The sequence below is a fragment of the Apteryx mantelli genome, chromosome 8 (assembly GCF_036417845.1).
Source record: "Apteryx mantelli isolate bAptMan1 chromosome 8, bAptMan1.hap1, whole genome shotgun sequence".
Classification (NCBI taxonomy): Eukaryota; Metazoa; Chordata; class Aves; order Apterygiformes; family Apterygidae; genus Apteryx; species Apteryx mantelli.
Window position 1 is genome coordinate 23,351,496 of NC_089985.1, and position 17,961 is coordinate 23,369,456.

Sequence of the window (17,961 nt, forward strand, 5' to 3'; positions counted from 1 at the left end):
TGCTTTAACAAAGAAGAAACTGTATTAATCCACCACATGTGTTTTGGAAACAGAAAGCAAACGCAGGATTGGAGAACTCAACAGAACAAGCAGCAAATGAGCTTTAATAACTATTGCTGTCAGTACACAAGTACAGTAACAAATTTGGCAAGTTAACTCAAGCGACTTTGTACCCTGACCGAGTTCTCAGGTTCTTGGAGCACCAAGCTTCCAGCATAGCAAACACAGCATCCAGCTCCCCAAACCAGCAAACTGCCTCTTCTAAATGGTGGGTCCTATATTATCCAGAGGACTACAGATCCTTCTAAGTGAACCTAATTTACAGCCAGACTTGAACTGAGTCAGTGCCCATCAGAAATGGCACTGAGGTCCCCGAATCTAACCAGCCTGTCTGAATGCAGCAGGGAAGAGTAGATACTGTGGACTCTGATTAATCACTTGTTACAGTGGTCCAGTTCCCATGCTATCTGGTACTACTTTCTTCACAACTATCTAGTAACTCATATTCCTCCAGAGCAAAAATGTTCACACTGTACTCAGCTGGATTAGATTCATACTTGCCTCACGTTAAAACCAGCACCATAGTGGCATTTTATCTGGTGAAATGCTTCTTTAGAAATACACCGAAATTAGCATAAGCAGCACTAGATGCCAGTCTCTGTCTGGTCAACATGCTCTAGTGTCGAGGCTCCAGCAAAATTAACTCTTGGGAAACCATCTGTTTTAATTGTTTTAGTGCAGAAGGGGAAATCCCTGGTTCCAGCAAAACTGCACATACCACACTGACACTGGCAAACTAAAGCAGTTCCGCATTCGACACAAGAGACAGTAAAAGCCTCAGGCCAGCCTAAGTCAAGATAGTTTGGTACTAAATCAGCACCTCTGACTTAGGGAAACTACTTGTCTAGCTGGTTTAGTTACTAACAAGTAATACTCAAGTCCCAAGTGTCTCACGTTAAGAAAAAGTGAGAGGTATTATTCCTGAGGAACTGATTAATGGGAATTTGTATGCTCATGATATCACAAAAAAGACAGCAGCAAATTGAAACTGAAAAATGACTTTACTGCTGAAAACCAGTGACCGTCTGTCTTCACAAACACTTTTTAGAAAGGATTTTACAGATGAACTTTGGCTTGATATGTTGTTCTAACTTGTGTGCATGTTTGTACATCTGCAGTTAACAAGCAGTACGTAAGTCACATGCAATTATGAAAAGAATATAATAAAAAATATTTTTTTTTTCAGAGGCAAACAGCATAATCTGATTACCCACTAAGTGCTTCCAGAAATTCTCTCATTTTCCTCCTCTAAAGAAACAATTTATCTTACAAAAGTAAGTACTTGCATTCCTGATCAGGTATCATCAACATATTAAAAAATAAACACCTAGGGAAAAACAGAAGGAAAACAGAAAAATAATAAAACAGATTATAATAATAATAATACTATAATAATATGCAAGACAAATCAGAGCTTGTTTACCATTGCAGAAGACTGTTGTGAAACTCAGATCTGCCCGGAAGCCTGGTAATCACATTGCTCAAGTAATGAAACAGCAGCTTCCTTTTTCTCCTGTGTTGTGAGCTGGGGAGGTAGATACAATAAAATACCAAGGTACGATGTTATGTTGCTGAACGGGGCAATTGCCAGCCGAGGGAACAGTGCTTTGAAACGGTCCATGTGCAGGGAAAACGATCAAAAGCCCTTGTGGACAAAGACATGATAAACGTGTTCCACGGTGCCCTCTCCCTTTCCTGGTCTCTCGAAGAGCACCTCTGTGAGAAAGGACACCTTCAGCCTTAACTTCCCCATATGCACAACGCCAGCGCCCTCGTGCCCGGGGCTGGCACGAGGCCGCTGCAGCTCGCGTACCCCACAGCGCAGCGCAGCGCAGCATAGCACAGCGCTTCCTGTGTTTATTCAAGCCCATTTGCCAGTTTGCAGCACTACCCTCAGAGAGGCCGTAGCCAGAGTGGTACAGTGGTAAGACTACCTTATTAAAAATATTATTTAATCAGCCACAGCAATTACCTTTTTTGAGATTTTTTTTTTAAAACAAATATTTACATGTAAATCTGTCTTAAAGACTCATTATCCCCAGTAATGAACTAACTTCTTTAAAAACTAAGTGCTTCTATGTCTTGCCTGGTTCCAAAGAACAGTTCACTTTTTTTAGACTTCAACTTTAAAACTTCCTAACTTCTGCACTCTGCTGCAGATAGGAGATAATGCTAGGAGAGGAGATGCACAACGCAGGTATTGCTGAGCAATGGCTTACCTGAAGCCCTTCCTTTTCTTCAGACTTCTTTCTCTCCCCAGTAGTACCCTATGACAGAAACCCACTATTCATACAGGAGAAATGCTAACAGAGAGGTGAATAAGCAGCGTATAAATAAAATTATTGCAGAGCAGATCTAAAGCTATCCACCTTATTGCAGGATTTCTTTGTTCGATGTTGTTCTCAAAACCAACCATTTAGTTAAGGTAACTGTTGGTTTTGAAAGCAGGTGAAAATAATAATAAATAAAATCTAATAGTAAACACGCCTATGCTGCTTAATTTTCTCTAGAAGCATCTGCATTATGTTATCTTCTCTCATGCTATCAGTTACTATAGCTGAGGACGGTTAATAAGACTTGGAAACCAGTAGAGCTCACAAGCCCAAGGTTAGGATGTACCAAGTTTCTGGAAACAAGAGATCCTTCATAACTCTCCATCTGCTACCTGCCCAATTGGCATACCAGTGTATAAGGTAGGCAGAGAGTTGACCAGAGAACAGCTGTAATAGCACATAGCTACTCTATAGTCTGTATCTTTATTTCAAACCAAACGTTATGTTCAAGGTACCTGACATTAGCTATTTTCTAATTAAGGTCATTTTTCTATTATGCACGAGGATTTTAAGGAGTGGTGAATCTCAGCTGAAGTCACCAAAGATGCCCACAACTGTCCACAAAAAAAGCTTGTCACAGTTTGTTGAACCCTAGTCCCAGCCAGTTAATGAGAAAACTCCTGATTACATTCTCTGGAGAGATGGGAGAAGGGCAGAACCGAACCCTCCCATGCCACCCTGCCCCACACTGCCTCTCCTAAAAGCATTCTTCCCCGTATCTTCTCTTCCGCAGGATGACAGCACAAGCCTGGGAAGAAGGAAGCAGGCTCAGGTACCAGTAGCCAAACCAATGGAAGTTCCCACTCTAAAGTTCAGCACTTACCTCTCAATGACTGCTGTGCAGGTGAGCACTTAGACGACTTGGGTTTTTGTACTAAAAGCTTCACCTTCTGTAAGGAAGGAACTTTTGTCACTTTTGTCACCTTTGTCACTTTTATTGATTCTTAGTCCTATCTCTAATCCTTCTTCTCAGGCTCACCCTTCCCTCCCGCTCCCACTACAAATATATTTTTGTATGCTATAGCCTGAAAATCTCTGCAATTGTTCATTCGTTACTTCCTCTTCCCTGAATTTCCAACCGCTGCCTATAGATCTCCAGAATTTGACTATCTTACTGCTTTCTGATTGCTGCTGTCATGCAACCAATTTGTCAAGTTATGAATATAGAGCTAGAGCAAGCAAGTGAAGAACACATAAAGTAGGCAATGCATAACATTCTTAGTTACATTCATGAACAAGAGTAAAGTGTATGTAGCAAAGCAAAAACTACCAAGTTACATGATGACATGAGCGAATGCAATAGTAGCAACAACTTTCTGAGTATTCAATAGGACATGGCAGAGCACAATGAAGTTCTTAGAAATGGTGCTTACAGAAGAACAAGCTTGATTTAGAGCAAGATAGAACTATTGATTAGCTTCTTGCCATAAAGCAGGTTTTGAAGAACTATGCAGAACATAAATGAGCTTATAAGAGTAATCCTGCAGATTTCAAACAGGTCTCTAAACATTTTGCAGGACAACTTTTGTCAGGTTTTGAAAATGTACAGCATCAAATCCCAAGAATCTAGCTGGACTAAGAGTGAGCGCTTCAAAACAACAACGATCCTAAAACAGTAACGCACATATTAACCGTAGGTGTTAACACTGTGAGATGCATTAAGAACAATCATGTCACCTTTAGGATCACAATAAAGTTAATGTTACTGCACTGGACATGGAGCTTTTAAACAGAAGACTAGGAAACCAAAAACATGTGGAATGCAATTAACACAGAACACAAAATACCCAATGAGGAAAAGAACAGAAGACTGTCACACTCAGAAGCTGGAAACAAACTAGGACAAGTGAAAAATAAATGCACATTAGGATCAATGAGCAGATTAGGCAAAAATGACATTAAAAGAACTGGATGAGCTACAACTGTATTTGAAAAACTAAAATCAGGAAGGCAAAATATTCTGGTATGAATAAAAATCAGAACAACTATTTGTCTTATGGTGTATGGATTTCATGAAGAAATATGAAGAAATCTCATAAGAGAAAAAACAGCAGAGATGAACTAGCTGAGAGGAATATTTAAGGGATTCAGAATTACAGAACAGAAAGTAAAGAATGTCATAGCCATGCCACTATACTGCCCCAGAAGGTGAAAATTTTGATGTATGTCAAGAATGATCCCAAAGGGATACCACAAATGGAATTAGGTAACAGGAATTAAAAACAGAATATGAAGGATGCATTGGACACACTTAAGACATATATAAGGCATACATAATCCAAAAGTTTGAGTGAAGTTTACAATATAAAATCCACCATTTCACTGTTGCTGAAGGAAGTGAAAGAACAGCAAAAGTGTCAAATTCCAAGCTCATTCTCAGTCTGTGCGCTTCTATCTGTACTCTCTTGCTTTACTTTCTTTCCCCTGCATTACCTTTCTCAAAAGATGGTCATTACCCTTTTAACTTTCTTCGGGGACTCCAAAGGATTCCACTTCTTTCTCTGTCCTCCCCTTCTTTATATCTCACCTGCAGATGATCCAATTTGCAAAAATCAACTTGCCCATGAACTTTAGGTTGACAAATCAGATTTAAAAAACAAACAAACAAACAAACTCCTTACTACATCCTTCTGACTAAACTAAGATCTCAATACATCTTTCTGACACCTCCACATGGGTGGTTTAGGCATCAACTTAGGCATCAACTTTAGGCATCAATCAAGTTCAGCATAGCCCAAACAGAACTTAAAACTTTCCACCTCAAGCCTTTTTCTCTATTTCTAGAGAATATCATTTTCTGCCATCATACCACCTAACTCAGCTAGATGTGGAGCAACTGGGGAAGTGGTATGGTTTAAAGCCTGAAAACTTTACCTGCATAGCATTTGCAAGATTCATCCTTTCCCTTTTGTGCACAGAACTGATGTTCTTGTCCAGTTCATCGCTGTGTTCTGACTATAGCTCCATCTCCAGTCTTGACATGTTTCATCTCAATTCGCCAATTTCCTTCTAAAATACAACACTGAAGATCACTTTAGTGGGATGTTTCAAATACTTGCCCATTTTTCTGATTATCTCCACTTACCTCCCCTACTCCTCCCTTGATCACAACTGTTTTTCTTCACTTTCAAGGCCCTTTTTGGATTATTTCCAACTTTTTTATGCTAAATGAAAATATTAACCTTCATTTCACAAATCATGCTGTTTTTCAAAATTCCTTTGTATTCAAACAAATTCAACATGTACTCAAAAAGTCCCCTATGCCTATAAAAGCATAGTTATTTTTCAAAATTCCTCTTGAAGTTGTTTTGTTGGGAACAATGACTTGGCAAGCAGTTTGCTATGACCGTTGTTTTAAAATGCTTAACAATAAATAACGTGCCATTATTTCTTTGCTGTCTTGTTCATCTACCTGATGCCTACATTTTTAGAATGGCCTCAAGACAAAGAGTTCGCCTATCTAAATACTATGGTAATACAAATAATACATAATAGGAAAATATTAAATCTGACACACATGGAAATGATTCTGAATCAATGACCACATCCAGGCTGGATTACCTCCATTTACGCACATGCACACATACAATAATCAAGTCACACTAATAAGAAATCATTATGTACAGCAAAATTTGTGTTTGTCCTTTAGACACTCCATTACCGCACACATCAAAATTCACATAAATAAGAGAAAGGCATTTGCAGGTGTGCTTTAATTACTACCCTAGCTGTATCTTCAGCAGCACCACTGCAGCATTTCCAAATACATGACCTTGTAACAAAGTATCCCTCAAGCATAGCTGGAACACAAGTTAGTGTCTATGTGCAGGGCAAATGCTCCAGGGTCACACAGGAAAGCTATAGATAGAGGAACAGCAGATGGGAGGAAGCTACCAAGTATGTATTTCACAATACGGAATCAAAACTCATTCTCCTCTCTCAAAAAATACACACATTTAATGTTGGTCTTTTAATTCTAAGAAAAAAAAAAAACAATTCCAAAAATACAAACTGAACATCAGAGTCAAGTCAACCACCATAATAAAATGAAACAATGACATTCACAATAATTAAGTCTATGGACAGCTTAAGTTTGACAAATATTTTCTTCCCCCCACACCTCTAAAGTCCCCAAGTACATTCCAATATTTATCTTCAATTGAATCTTCACTGAAAATACTGCTGGTGTTCAGTTAGAATTAAAGGACTTGGATAAAGTGAAATAATAAAGACAGATACAGATGGTGTGAGTAAGGTTACAAAGGCTTTACATTTTGCATTACCCCAAGATATAAACATTCAAAAATTAACATGAAGTTGCTGTGTTATCAAAATATTGCAGCTATAGGCAAGGCAACATTAAATTAATAGCTGAGGGTGTGAGAAAAAAAAACATTTTAGTGAAGGTAAACAGAAGTGTCATTTTTTAATTAGCGTTTTTATAAAGCTAATTTTATTACCTGGCCAGCCATAAACCAAGCACAGGATAACAAAGTTTTCTCTGCTTCCTTTGGCTATAAGGTGACAGAAAAAAAGCACCTTTTCAAGATGTTCAAGATGAGCAGAAAAAGAGTCAAATAATCAAGTAATGGAATAAATAAGTACTAACTCAGGCAATACGCTTTAAACCAGTTTGTCATTTATAAACGTTACATAATTTTATTTTGGTGGTAAACCATAAGCATATAAGAAAATTAACTTTATGCAGTACAGTAAATAACCACCAAAGTAAAAATATTCTTCTGTTTACTCTTTGGCTAAAACCCCTCAAAAGTAGCAGACAAAGAAAAAACATCTAATACTGGCAAAAGACTTTTTTGACTTTTTTTTCACAAGTAAAATAAACTTATCAATTTAAAACTTGGTACATTTTATAAAAACAAAAGAGGTAATGTTGTAATAAAACCAGTAATGTTACTTCAAATGGCAACATACTGTTTGTTGACCCTGTGCAATAATACACTTTGTTCATACTACATTTATCAAAATATGACTAACTGTTTCTATAGGTATGTAGGAATCTTGTGTGTGACTCCTGTCAACTTAGCTCATAACTGGGAGACAAAATTTACAATCAATGTGCCACAATAACTTTAAAAGTGTTACTTCTAGTAATGTTCAAAATGTTCAAATCCTGCATTATTTTTTAACAGTTAATTCACAAGGAAAAGAATGGAATATATTACCTAGAGCATATGGACATCAATGACTGCACCCATTGCCAGAACACACTGCACTGCTTTGACACTTTTCCTTAGTACACAGAAAGCAACAGCACCCAATAAGCCTGAGAAGAAATGCTGCTGTGTAAATACTGGCAACTATTCCTGATAAAAGAATTATGGGATGTATATTCAAAAGCTGCCCAATCCCATAATTTGTATTGCATAGGTCACAATCACACATATATACACACACACAAGTATGTGTGTGCATATATACATATGTATATACACACACATACGCGCACACACACACACACAAAGAATATATTAAGAAGACAATGCAGTCTGGTCACAGAGCAATTTACAGGCTCAATATATTTTTTTTCTTTTTTTTTTTTTACACTTTGCTTGAAAGAAAACTTCAGTATTTTACAGTCTTCAGTAGGCATTATATACACTGCACTTATGAAATCTAGAAAGTATTGAAATAGAAATACAATTCTGCAAACATTTGGGTAAGAAAACAAACCAAAACTTTTCAAAGATTTGTGCTATCTACATAATATTTTTTCTAAATCACAATAACTGTATCCATGGAATGTTCTCTAGAAAATGTCTTTTTTTTTTTAAACACCATGCACATTTTTAAGCAATTGTAACCCAAAATATCCCAACCTAAAACAATCTAACAACGTTCAGATTAAAAAATTTAAGTTTCAGATCAGATTTTAAAAAGATAAGTCTTTATCACAAGAGCTGTAATGATAACAATTACATGTTAAGGCTAAATTGGTTTTGTTTTGTTTTTAGAAACACATCAAAGACACGCTTCTCTCGTGGCTCTGCGTTACGAACTGTACTTACAGATGACAGTGCAGTGAACATAATGTTCAGTCCTACAGTCAGGATGCAGTTGCTCCTTCCCACTCCACAAGATACTGCACCTTTCCATCAAGTGTCACCCGGCGAGCCAAAACACGGTATTTTTCACCACAAGCTATTCTACCTGCTGCACCAAAATAACTAGTAATTGAGTTCTTTAGATGATTGAGCTGTAATTCCTGATCTGCTAAATTGTTAAGAATCTCTGTATTGAGTTCATCATACTGATAATCTTCTTTGCTCTCATCATCTTTCACAATTTCTGAATTCTGAGTCTGGAGTGCTTTTCGTGGAAAGCGACCTCTTCTTCTCAAATGTGGTATTGCAGCAGGCCAAGTTCTTCCTGTACGAGTCCTTTTTCTTGAGTCAGATAAACTAACAATAAAAAAATGCCAGCATTAACTCCAAGACACCTATTCAAAATGTGCACTTTAGTATCAGTTATTTTCTTACAGCTCAGTCATGACTTCCTTCTGTTATATTTTTCACTGATACAAATATTTATGTGCTGATATATAGATGACAAACGTAGCACTTTAAAAGTAAAGATTATTTACATGAGAAAAATTGTAGTTATTTAATAAAATGTCAAAAGTTTAGCTAAATGATACTAACTCATGCCTAGAGATATGTTAGGAGCACTATTTTAATACAGCTTAATTCCATTCTTAAGAAAATAAAAAAAACTGTCTTCAGAGGACTCTGCACCAAATATGTTTAAATTTGTAAATTAAAAATACAATTTTATTACATAGATAAGCCCCAATTACAAAAAGCTACACTGTAAAGAGTTTTGGAGAGCTGATATTAGTGAAGACTGTAAATAAAAAAGGAATTTATGTACAGTTATTTTGCAAGCTGAATTTATTTTAGTGATCAAAACTCTGATATATGAAAGAAGCACTGCCAAATCTGTTCTACGTCACTCTTTCAATAGTCTTACACTTCTGACTTTCCAAAGATATATTTCATGTGGCCAGAATAATGTGTATATCCAAAATTGACACAGATTTATATCTAGTAATGAAAATAGGAGCTTATGACATTATCCAAGTACAAACCAGCACCCAAGTATTAAAAACGTCCAAGATATAAATCCTTGTGTAAATACCTACAATTGGCACATATTAAAATATGTCTGATAAAGTCCTAAAGTAAATGGCATGCTTACTTTGATCTTCAAGATGCTTATGTAACATACTGAGGGAAAAAAAGGCATCTGTTTAACATAAAAAATGAATGGAATAAACTGCAGAAACATAAAACACTGATTTAATCCTTGGGTAACAATTTCAGAAATCTGTAAGTTAAAAATTAGTTTTTGCAGACAGACTATTTGTTGCAGTAACACACACAAAAATGATTCACGACAGCACTTGACAGCATGAACCAGAAAGAGAGGAGACAAGATACGTATATTGAGGACCATGTATCTCAATAAAAGAGTATGTTAAATGAACATACTTATGTTCACTGAACTTGAGAGAGTAGGAAAAAGTTCAAGTAACAATTTATTTGCAGAAGAACAGGCTGTAGTTAATAATTTATCTAGGAAGAATGTGCCAAAATTTTTTCATGCTCTATTGACTGTAGAAAATTGCGAGTACTTAATATTCCTTAGCATGAATAAACAAAACTACCAAAACAAAAGCTGTTAAAATTAATTTGGGGTACACATCACCTCTTTTGTGTCTTTTATTAGAAAATTAAGCTTAGAAAGCGCTTATAGAGTTTCATTCTTTTCATCAAAAGTAATTAAAGTATGTATTTTACATCAACAAAGAACAATAGATAGTGATCACAGAAAAACCTGGGTGTTGCAAGCAGCACCAATGAAGGCTGCCTTTCTGCAGGTTTGTGGTCTATTGCTTTAGATTCCCCCACCCAGCTTACAGCTCAACTCGGAGTCTCAACGGCTCAGTAGTGCAACTCCCAGTGAACTCCCACATCCCCAGTGTTACCCCACTGCAACATCCTCAGCTCTTCTCCATTTATTCTCCCACCAGTTCTGTAATACCCTTACCTCCGTTCCACATCCACCATGGCTAAATCACAACTTAAGTCAACCCCCTCCCTTACCTTCCACCTAGGTTTTGCCTGTAGTTTAGTCAAACAAACAAACAAACAAAAAACCAGCACTGCCAGGTACCAAGCTACAGCTGATGAGCATACTGCCTGCCTTTGTATAAATGGGATGCTATTTTGGGTTTCTCCTTTATTCGAGTATCAATCTTGATGAAGCGTGTTAAACTGCAATCTCTTTGAAACTACCTGTGTCAGGTTTGGTTGAAGTTAGCCAAGATGTTCAAAACTGATTGTGAAGTTCAGGGGGCCAACATGTGACATTGACAACACAAACCTGAAAATCTCAGTTTTTCAGGTTTTAAGAAACCAGGCTTAGAACATCAGCTCTCATGCTTTGGCAAGGTATCTCTTGTAGGATTCTTGTAACTTCTGTTTATTAAGGGTGAAGTGCTGCTGAACCACTTGTTTCCTGTCCCCCCGACCAGAAAATAAAAAATAAAAATAAAAACTGAATATATCATTAAAAATCTTAATCATTATAGCAGATTGAAGAATTACCTATAATGTCTGGAAATGCTAGATGAGGTAGTTTCTTTCATACTGGCAGCACCTGTGGATTCCACATCTGAGGTATTGGATGAATGTGCAGTTCCATCAGATTTCCTGATACGCAAGATAACAGGGTTGCCATGTAATGAAAGCAGTCTTACATTAAAAATTGAGCTGACATTTCCAAAGCAACAAATAAAAGGGAGAGGTTATCAGAATAGTTTTACAGGGATTTTTTTATTTTTATTTACCCAACAGAGCAGGGCAATTCCAAGGCTGGGTTCTCTATCACTGGAACTGGTTCATTATCCTAAGAAAGAAAAACAGTACTTTAGATTAAGTTTAAATTGTCATATCTATTTTTGAGAGAGAGAGAAGGGGGTATATCACTATTTAAATTAAGTGGTTATGTTTTTCTTCAGAAATGATAATCCAGTTACAGGGAAAAGAAAAAAACATATCCAAAACCTTACCAGAGGAGACGACTCTGGAGTTTTGTGAATCATTTTTCTTGTATAGGGACCAGGTGGACGACCTACTGATTTTTTTTTCCCCTTTCTTTCTATACCATTACTTAATTCCCTAGAAAAAAAATTATATTTTGTGCTGTATTATTAAAGATACTTGTCATTGAATACATGTTTTCCTTAGGCAATGAATACATGTTTAGATGTCTATTGCTAAAACATTGCATTAAATGAGGTTATTCTGGTAAATCAAAAATTTCATCTACAAAACTACAGATTTTTGTCTCTGGAATAATATAATAAACAGACACAAGATCTTTCCAGTGACATTACTGATTCCATAATGTTGAAGAGGAATGAACAAGTGTTAAATGTTGCTTACTTATGGGATCACACTTGCTAAAAAAGATGGCATATCTCTAATATGAGTTATAACTCCATATCATACTTACTATTTAGAATCCTAGTTAAGATCACTGCATAACAGGCCCAGAATGGGAAGCAATTTTGTTTCCTAACCGGAAGCAAAGTTGGGATTTTTTTTTACTGTTTTTTTACTGATAAACTTCATGCTTTTTCAGAAGGATCCTAATAGAATACTAATTAAATAAGTTCATACAACCTGTTTCCACAATCACTTTAAAGTACAATGTGAAACTAAATGAGTTTATGTTTTTTAAATATTTTCAAAGTGCACATGTACATTATATAATGAAAAGGCCTTTTTGTAGGCACCAAAAATATACCCAAACTAACTCCAATTCACCACAACACTGCTCAAATCACTGGATTATTTTACCTCACATCAGGAATGGGTTTAGATGATTTTCTGCCTTTAATTTTGAACTCATGAGATGTTCCTTCTGGTTCTTTCTCAGCTTTTAAAGCAGCATTCGGTGGCACGGGAGGAACACGAATTCTCAAGCCAAACAAATGTTTCTTTTTCTTTATTTCTTTTCCAGACATAAACCTAGATATTTTCAAATTAATTGTTAAAATTCGGATACCAGGGAAAGCAACTTTTAAAATAAAAGTGCACATGTGAAACAAAGCTATGCAAATTAAACTATTCATCCTAATGCTATTTTATTCCTCCTTTTCCCCTAATGCAATCCTCACTCTCAAATACAGGATGCAAAGTGGGAAGAGGATGGAAGTCAAAAAAAAAAACTTTGCTCATGATCTGGGTTCCACTCTAACTTCAACAGCTATGTGATGATATTCTGAAACAGAAACAATATTCAAAATTTCAGTGTCATCTACAGCCACAGTGATTTAGACAGACTGAATTAAGGAGACTGAAAACTGTAATCTACATCAGAGTAAAATAGGGAAAAAACATTTAGAGCAAAAAAAAAATCAACAACTTACATGGTCTTGTAATCATTTAATGCCTCCAGTACATGCTCATATCTTTCAGATTTTGGTGTATCTGCCAGCTGTGAAGTATTAAGAAATTATTTAACCTGTCAAATTCTTAAGTAACAAAAAAGATCCTGTTTACTTTGAGTCACTAAAACTATAGATTTGGATGTGAAATACATTTACAAAATATTTGTTGTGGAAACTGCCTAACCCTAAAGGGTATTAGCTATTATCCCGTATATTCTGTGATTTATACCTACAGAATTTACTCCTGGATCCAACCCAGGCCAAAGAATCTACATTTCTCTTGCAAGAAGTGCAAGAAAAATATCTCTTAAAGAATTCTAGTATACTCAACACGATACTAGCTTGACTCCCCAAGTCCACTAACAAAAATTCCTGAATGACATTAAGTACTCCCAAATTGAGATCACAAGCAGAAGATAATCCTATTGACACAAGAACTGTTAATTATTTTATTCTTGATAATTTTAACAAAAATCCTGCTACAGGGCCTAATTCCCATTTTTGCCAACATCATTCAACATGATACAAAGATATAAGAGGCCCTGAAAAGTTAGAACAAAAAATGTGCAGTAATTTTCATGCCTCTCTTGCTGAGATCCAATCTACGCTCCTTCTTGCACCAAAGCCTAAAGTAGTCCCCACCAAGTTATCAAAACCTGTAATCTTTTATCTGAAAAATTAAATAATGCATTTATAAATTACAGAGACCTAAAGCACTATGGGTATCATGGTGACTATAAAGAATTGGATACAACATTTAAGTAACAAACTTTTAAAAAAATATTCATTTTTATATTAAATAAGACAGTTATTTTTAAATTCTAATGAAGCCACCACATTTCAAGTTGTCATGCCAAAATGTTCCAGAATTACATCCAATTGGATCTGTAGTAACTCTATCTTTAATTATACAGTTAACAAATAGTTTATAAAATTTCACTATTAATATTAATACCACAGAACATACCATACAACATTGGCAACTTGAAAAAAACTCGGATACTTTCTAAAGAATAAAATTCTGACCACACAGGGCAGATCATTTAACACCTTGACCATTCCTAACAGCTAAAAATACACTCATAGAAAGAAACATTTTTAATACAGTTTTGGACAAGATTCACCATCAGTCTATCTGACTAACGAAGATAAGGGAGAGACTGAAACTATTTCAACCAAAGAAAGTAACAACTGTTTTTCAGATATCTTTACCACATGCATTCAGCACAATGCATTCTTATTCATAGGTCTTGCAACTATACAGCTATTAGCTACAGAAAACTATGATATTTTTATTGCATCCTAAATAATGCCATGCTAAAAAATACTGGCTTAGGAGCTCTGACAATTCCACCACTTACTCCTAGCTTACATATGGCTAAAAGACTTTGCCTCTTATTCAATTAAAACAACCTAAAGAAAGAACTCAAAGGGTCATTTTTAACAGTGGCAAGCTACTTAAGAATACTACAAAAAAACTAAAACCATTAGTATTGTAGAATTTATTCTATGATTAGTCTCTGCTTAATAAATAAACAAGATTAATCAAAACAGTAAGATGAACTTGCCTCACTTTTTTCAACATACAATTTTTTTCCCAACTTAGTGAGAGAGGTTGAGAAAATCATATCAGAATAACTAGTCTTGAAGATTTCTTCAACCCAGCTTTTGTGCATTTATTCAAAACCTAGGCCTTCAAAAATGCAGCCTTCAGCATGAAAAGCAGCAAGTTTCCTTTGAAGGTGGAGAAATACTGCTTAAGGAATTGAAAGTAACACTTAACAGACAACAGGTGATTTTTCCTGTTCTGGATCTCCCCTCTTCTCCCTCCCTCTTACAGACCCAGAGCTGTGGGTTTTTCAGGGATGGATTGAATGGGGAGGGTGGGAAGAAGAGCAAAACAAGGGCCGTAGCCCCTCAACTTCTTCAAAACATCATGTGTGCTCCAAGTCCATAGCAGGTAGGTAGCCCCACTCTCCTCATCCACACCATGGCTGCTTTGTCCTGACATTTATACACAAAATTATGTTGAATCTACAGAAAGTTAAATTATGTGACATAAACATTAATTTATTCTGTATATTTCTCAATACTAAAAGAAACAGAAGTCAAAATTAAACACCCTATATGCATTTGTCAAACTACACAGTAAACCAGACAGATCATTTCATTCTACTGTCTATTATCATACTTTGTGCAGGTTTTTCTTTTAAAGCTTCTGACTTGATATGATAGAAATTATTAGACTTAGCTAAGAGATGCCATATATCTCACAGAAGTAAACCAGATGTCTCATTTATGACACTAATGATCATTTTGCAGTAAAGTTTGAATATTAATGTTTCTCTTTTAAACAAAGTTCTGACTCTCATTGTCTGAACACATGTATTTTGAAGTATTTTCCATTATTTATGAATAGAATAGGTGTTACTAATCTAAACCAGAAAAACACACATTTGATTCTCACATTGTGGCTGCTAGTAAAAATGGATTACAGATGTATAAATTTACTGAAAAGAAGTATTGAAGTAGGACATACTCATGACATGAAACTTTCAAAACAGTTAAATGTCACCTGCATTAAAAAACTTCAAAACCTAAAACAATTTTCACACAAGAAAAAAGCTCTACTAATAGTATGTCGATTCAAATTTAGTCATAAATTTTGCATTGAACCCTACATGCAGAAACAAAAAAGTACCTACACTGCTCCTCTTAGTTAAATATTAAGTCAATTTACTTGGGGAAATGGATTTCCTGTAATGCTAACATAACTGCCCAGTAAATCAAATAGCTGGAAAAATAACTAGTATAGCAGTGAACTAAGAACAAGGTGCCTTGACAAGCAGTAGAATCAGACTGGAAAATGATTAAAACAATCTTTAGACCAGTAGACAAACAGATCGTATCCCCTGTTGGGAAGAGGGAGAAAACAGGAAATCTCTGTGTACAATGATTTATCAGGTATTACACCTAGAGACTTTGAAAATGTCTTCATACTCTCTATACTCTATATTCAGTTCTACATTTAGGTTTTCTGGTCTGTGCACACGAAAACATCAAAGAACTACGTGACAATTATAAAACAAAAACAAAGGAAGATATGTATATGCAACAGAATAAACAAACAGCTGAGTATAAATAAAGTTGCCATGCAAACAATAAACTAATAGTTACCTGTATCACTTCAGAAATTTTACAGCTCAGAAAAACGTATACCACTCCAAAGCACTCTATTTCTACAAGGAGATTAAAGATGCTCTCTTCTTGGGTTTACCAGATTTTAAGGCAATAAAGGACCTAACCTTCTACATAAAATTGTTCATAGGTCCCACACCCCCCACTAATTTTCAAGACATATGCACTGTTAGGACAAACAAGAAAGAGTATTTCAATTACTCACCTCACCAGGATGCAATCTATCCCAGTTTTCATTAATGTATGCCATGAGTTCAAGTTCTGAATCAAAGTATTTCTTCTTATGAATAACACTTAGGTTGTAAAGGCATAGATGTGCTATATCTACCCTAGAATTCAGAAATATTTGAATAAAAAACAGAGAAACAAATCTTTTAATTTTTCACAACTGTTTTTCCGTGAAATAATTAGTATAAAAGATATTAGCACAATATGGCTAGAGGAACACAGCACAACTTGAAACACTCTCAATTCAAGAAACAATATTATGAAGTCTTTTGTCATTTGTCTTCCTTAAGTGACTCCTCCTGTTTTGAAACTTATTTTTATCTCTTCCTCATCTCGTTGTGATGATGTTCTTTTAGGCTCCAAAATTGGTTTAAACAGCAGCGTATTTAAGTGATTCAGAATTCATACCTGAATGTATCAATTCTGAATTCATACAAATACTTTGGTAAATTAACATTTAACAAAGTAATTTCCACCATTTATTTGTTAACACACATATTCATTAAATTGGATATTATTTCTAATAAGAGCTACAGTTAAAAGATTTCAAGCTACGACTAAACATTAAATCTCATCCACAAAACTATTATAGAATGTGTCAAGATATTTACTCTTGTACTCACTACATTTGGCTTACCTAATAGCAGTACTCTAAACCTGCAAAAAGGACTTTGTTTAGATATCTCGATTTTCATACACACAACAAGCCTGTAGTTGCTTGCAACTTAACTGAACAATCCCAGGAATAAATCCCAAGAGCATGCAATTGTAATATACCTGTGCATTTAAAGATAAGCTCTGAAGGGAAAACTGCCCCTGTTCATAAAAGTAGTAAGGACAACTCAGGAGATCAACAGAGCAAGTGGATTTCCTTATTTGCAAGGAGACTCAAAATACCAAAAAGAAAAGAAGAGCAGGTATTCAACTCACCCTTTTCTTCATTTTTATTTAATTTGTACTTACCATCTCAGGGGTAAACGTTTGAGGTATTCTGGTCCAGAACTGCAAACTGAGCAAATGAACGTATAAAACCTAAAAATATATACATATGTATGTATGTGTGGGTGGGTGGGTGTCTGTGTACACACACATATTTAATGCTTTAACACACTACATACTATGAGCCACCACCTCACCATTCCAGACAGGACTCTTGAAATTTTTTCTCAAGGACAGATTGGGGAAAAAATTGAAATAAGCAGGCTAGAAACCCAGTCATATGATGTTTGAGAGACACCTAGTTCTCTATCTCCATTCATCCACTTCCATAATGTGTGCTGACCTGTATCTGGCCCATTCCATACCCCTGCTTCCTAAACTCCATCTTCCAAGTCTTCCCTCTTATCTTCCCAAGATGGGATGCTCCCTAGTACCACCGTTCCACACTCCCTAAAAATTCCCTCAACCTGTGAATGTATTGGTGAAGATGTTCCCTAATGTCCCCACTCCATCTTCGCAAATGCAGAAACCTGTGCACAAGTGCAAGCATCCATTTAAAGGGGCATTTCCTAGGTCCTAACTCAATCCCTCCATACAAACATTCTAGCACAACAAAGAATGTATAATGAGGTAAGTGAATGAGATGCTCCTTGATTCCTCTCTCTAGTTTTCCCCCTCATCTGCTCCTACTGCTCCAGTTCCCCTTAAAATGAAAGCACACAC

The 17,961-nt window shown here is 35.8% G+C and overlaps 1 protein-coding gene and 1 long non-coding RNA gene across 2 annotated transcripts in view; one reads left to right on the plus strand and one right to left on the minus strand.

Moving 5' to 3' along the window:
* On the plus strand, window positions 1–8,450 carry LOC106499782 (uncharacterized). The gene is made up of 3 exons (XR_001295259.2): window positions 1–1,334; window positions 3,127–3,237; window positions 8,369–8,450. It is a non-coding gene; the product is annotated as an uncharacterized lncRNA (long non-coding RNA).
* MTF2 (metal response element binding transcription factor 2) overlaps window positions 6,331–17,961 on the minus strand; it is a 27,744-nt gene continuing 16,113 nt past the window's right edge. The window contains exons 8-15 of the mRNA XM_067300920.1: window positions 17,263–17,331; window positions 16,277–16,400; window positions 12,853–12,920; window positions 12,281–12,451; window positions 11,488–11,596; window positions 11,266–11,324; window positions 11,024–11,128; window positions 6,331–8,815 (exon numbers count right to left, since the gene is read on the minus strand). Of these exons, the coding sequence (XP_067157021.1) occupies window positions 8,461–8,815; window positions 11,024–11,128; window positions 11,266–11,324; window positions 11,488–11,596; window positions 12,281–12,451; window positions 12,853–12,920; window positions 16,277–16,400; window positions 17,263–17,331 (1,060 nt within the window). The 3' untranslated portion in view covers window positions 6,331–8,460. The remainder of the gene's footprint in view (window positions 8,816–11,023; window positions 11,129–11,265; window positions 11,325–11,487; window positions 11,597–12,280; window positions 12,452–12,852; window positions 12,921–16,276; window positions 16,401–17,262; window positions 17,332–17,961) is intronic.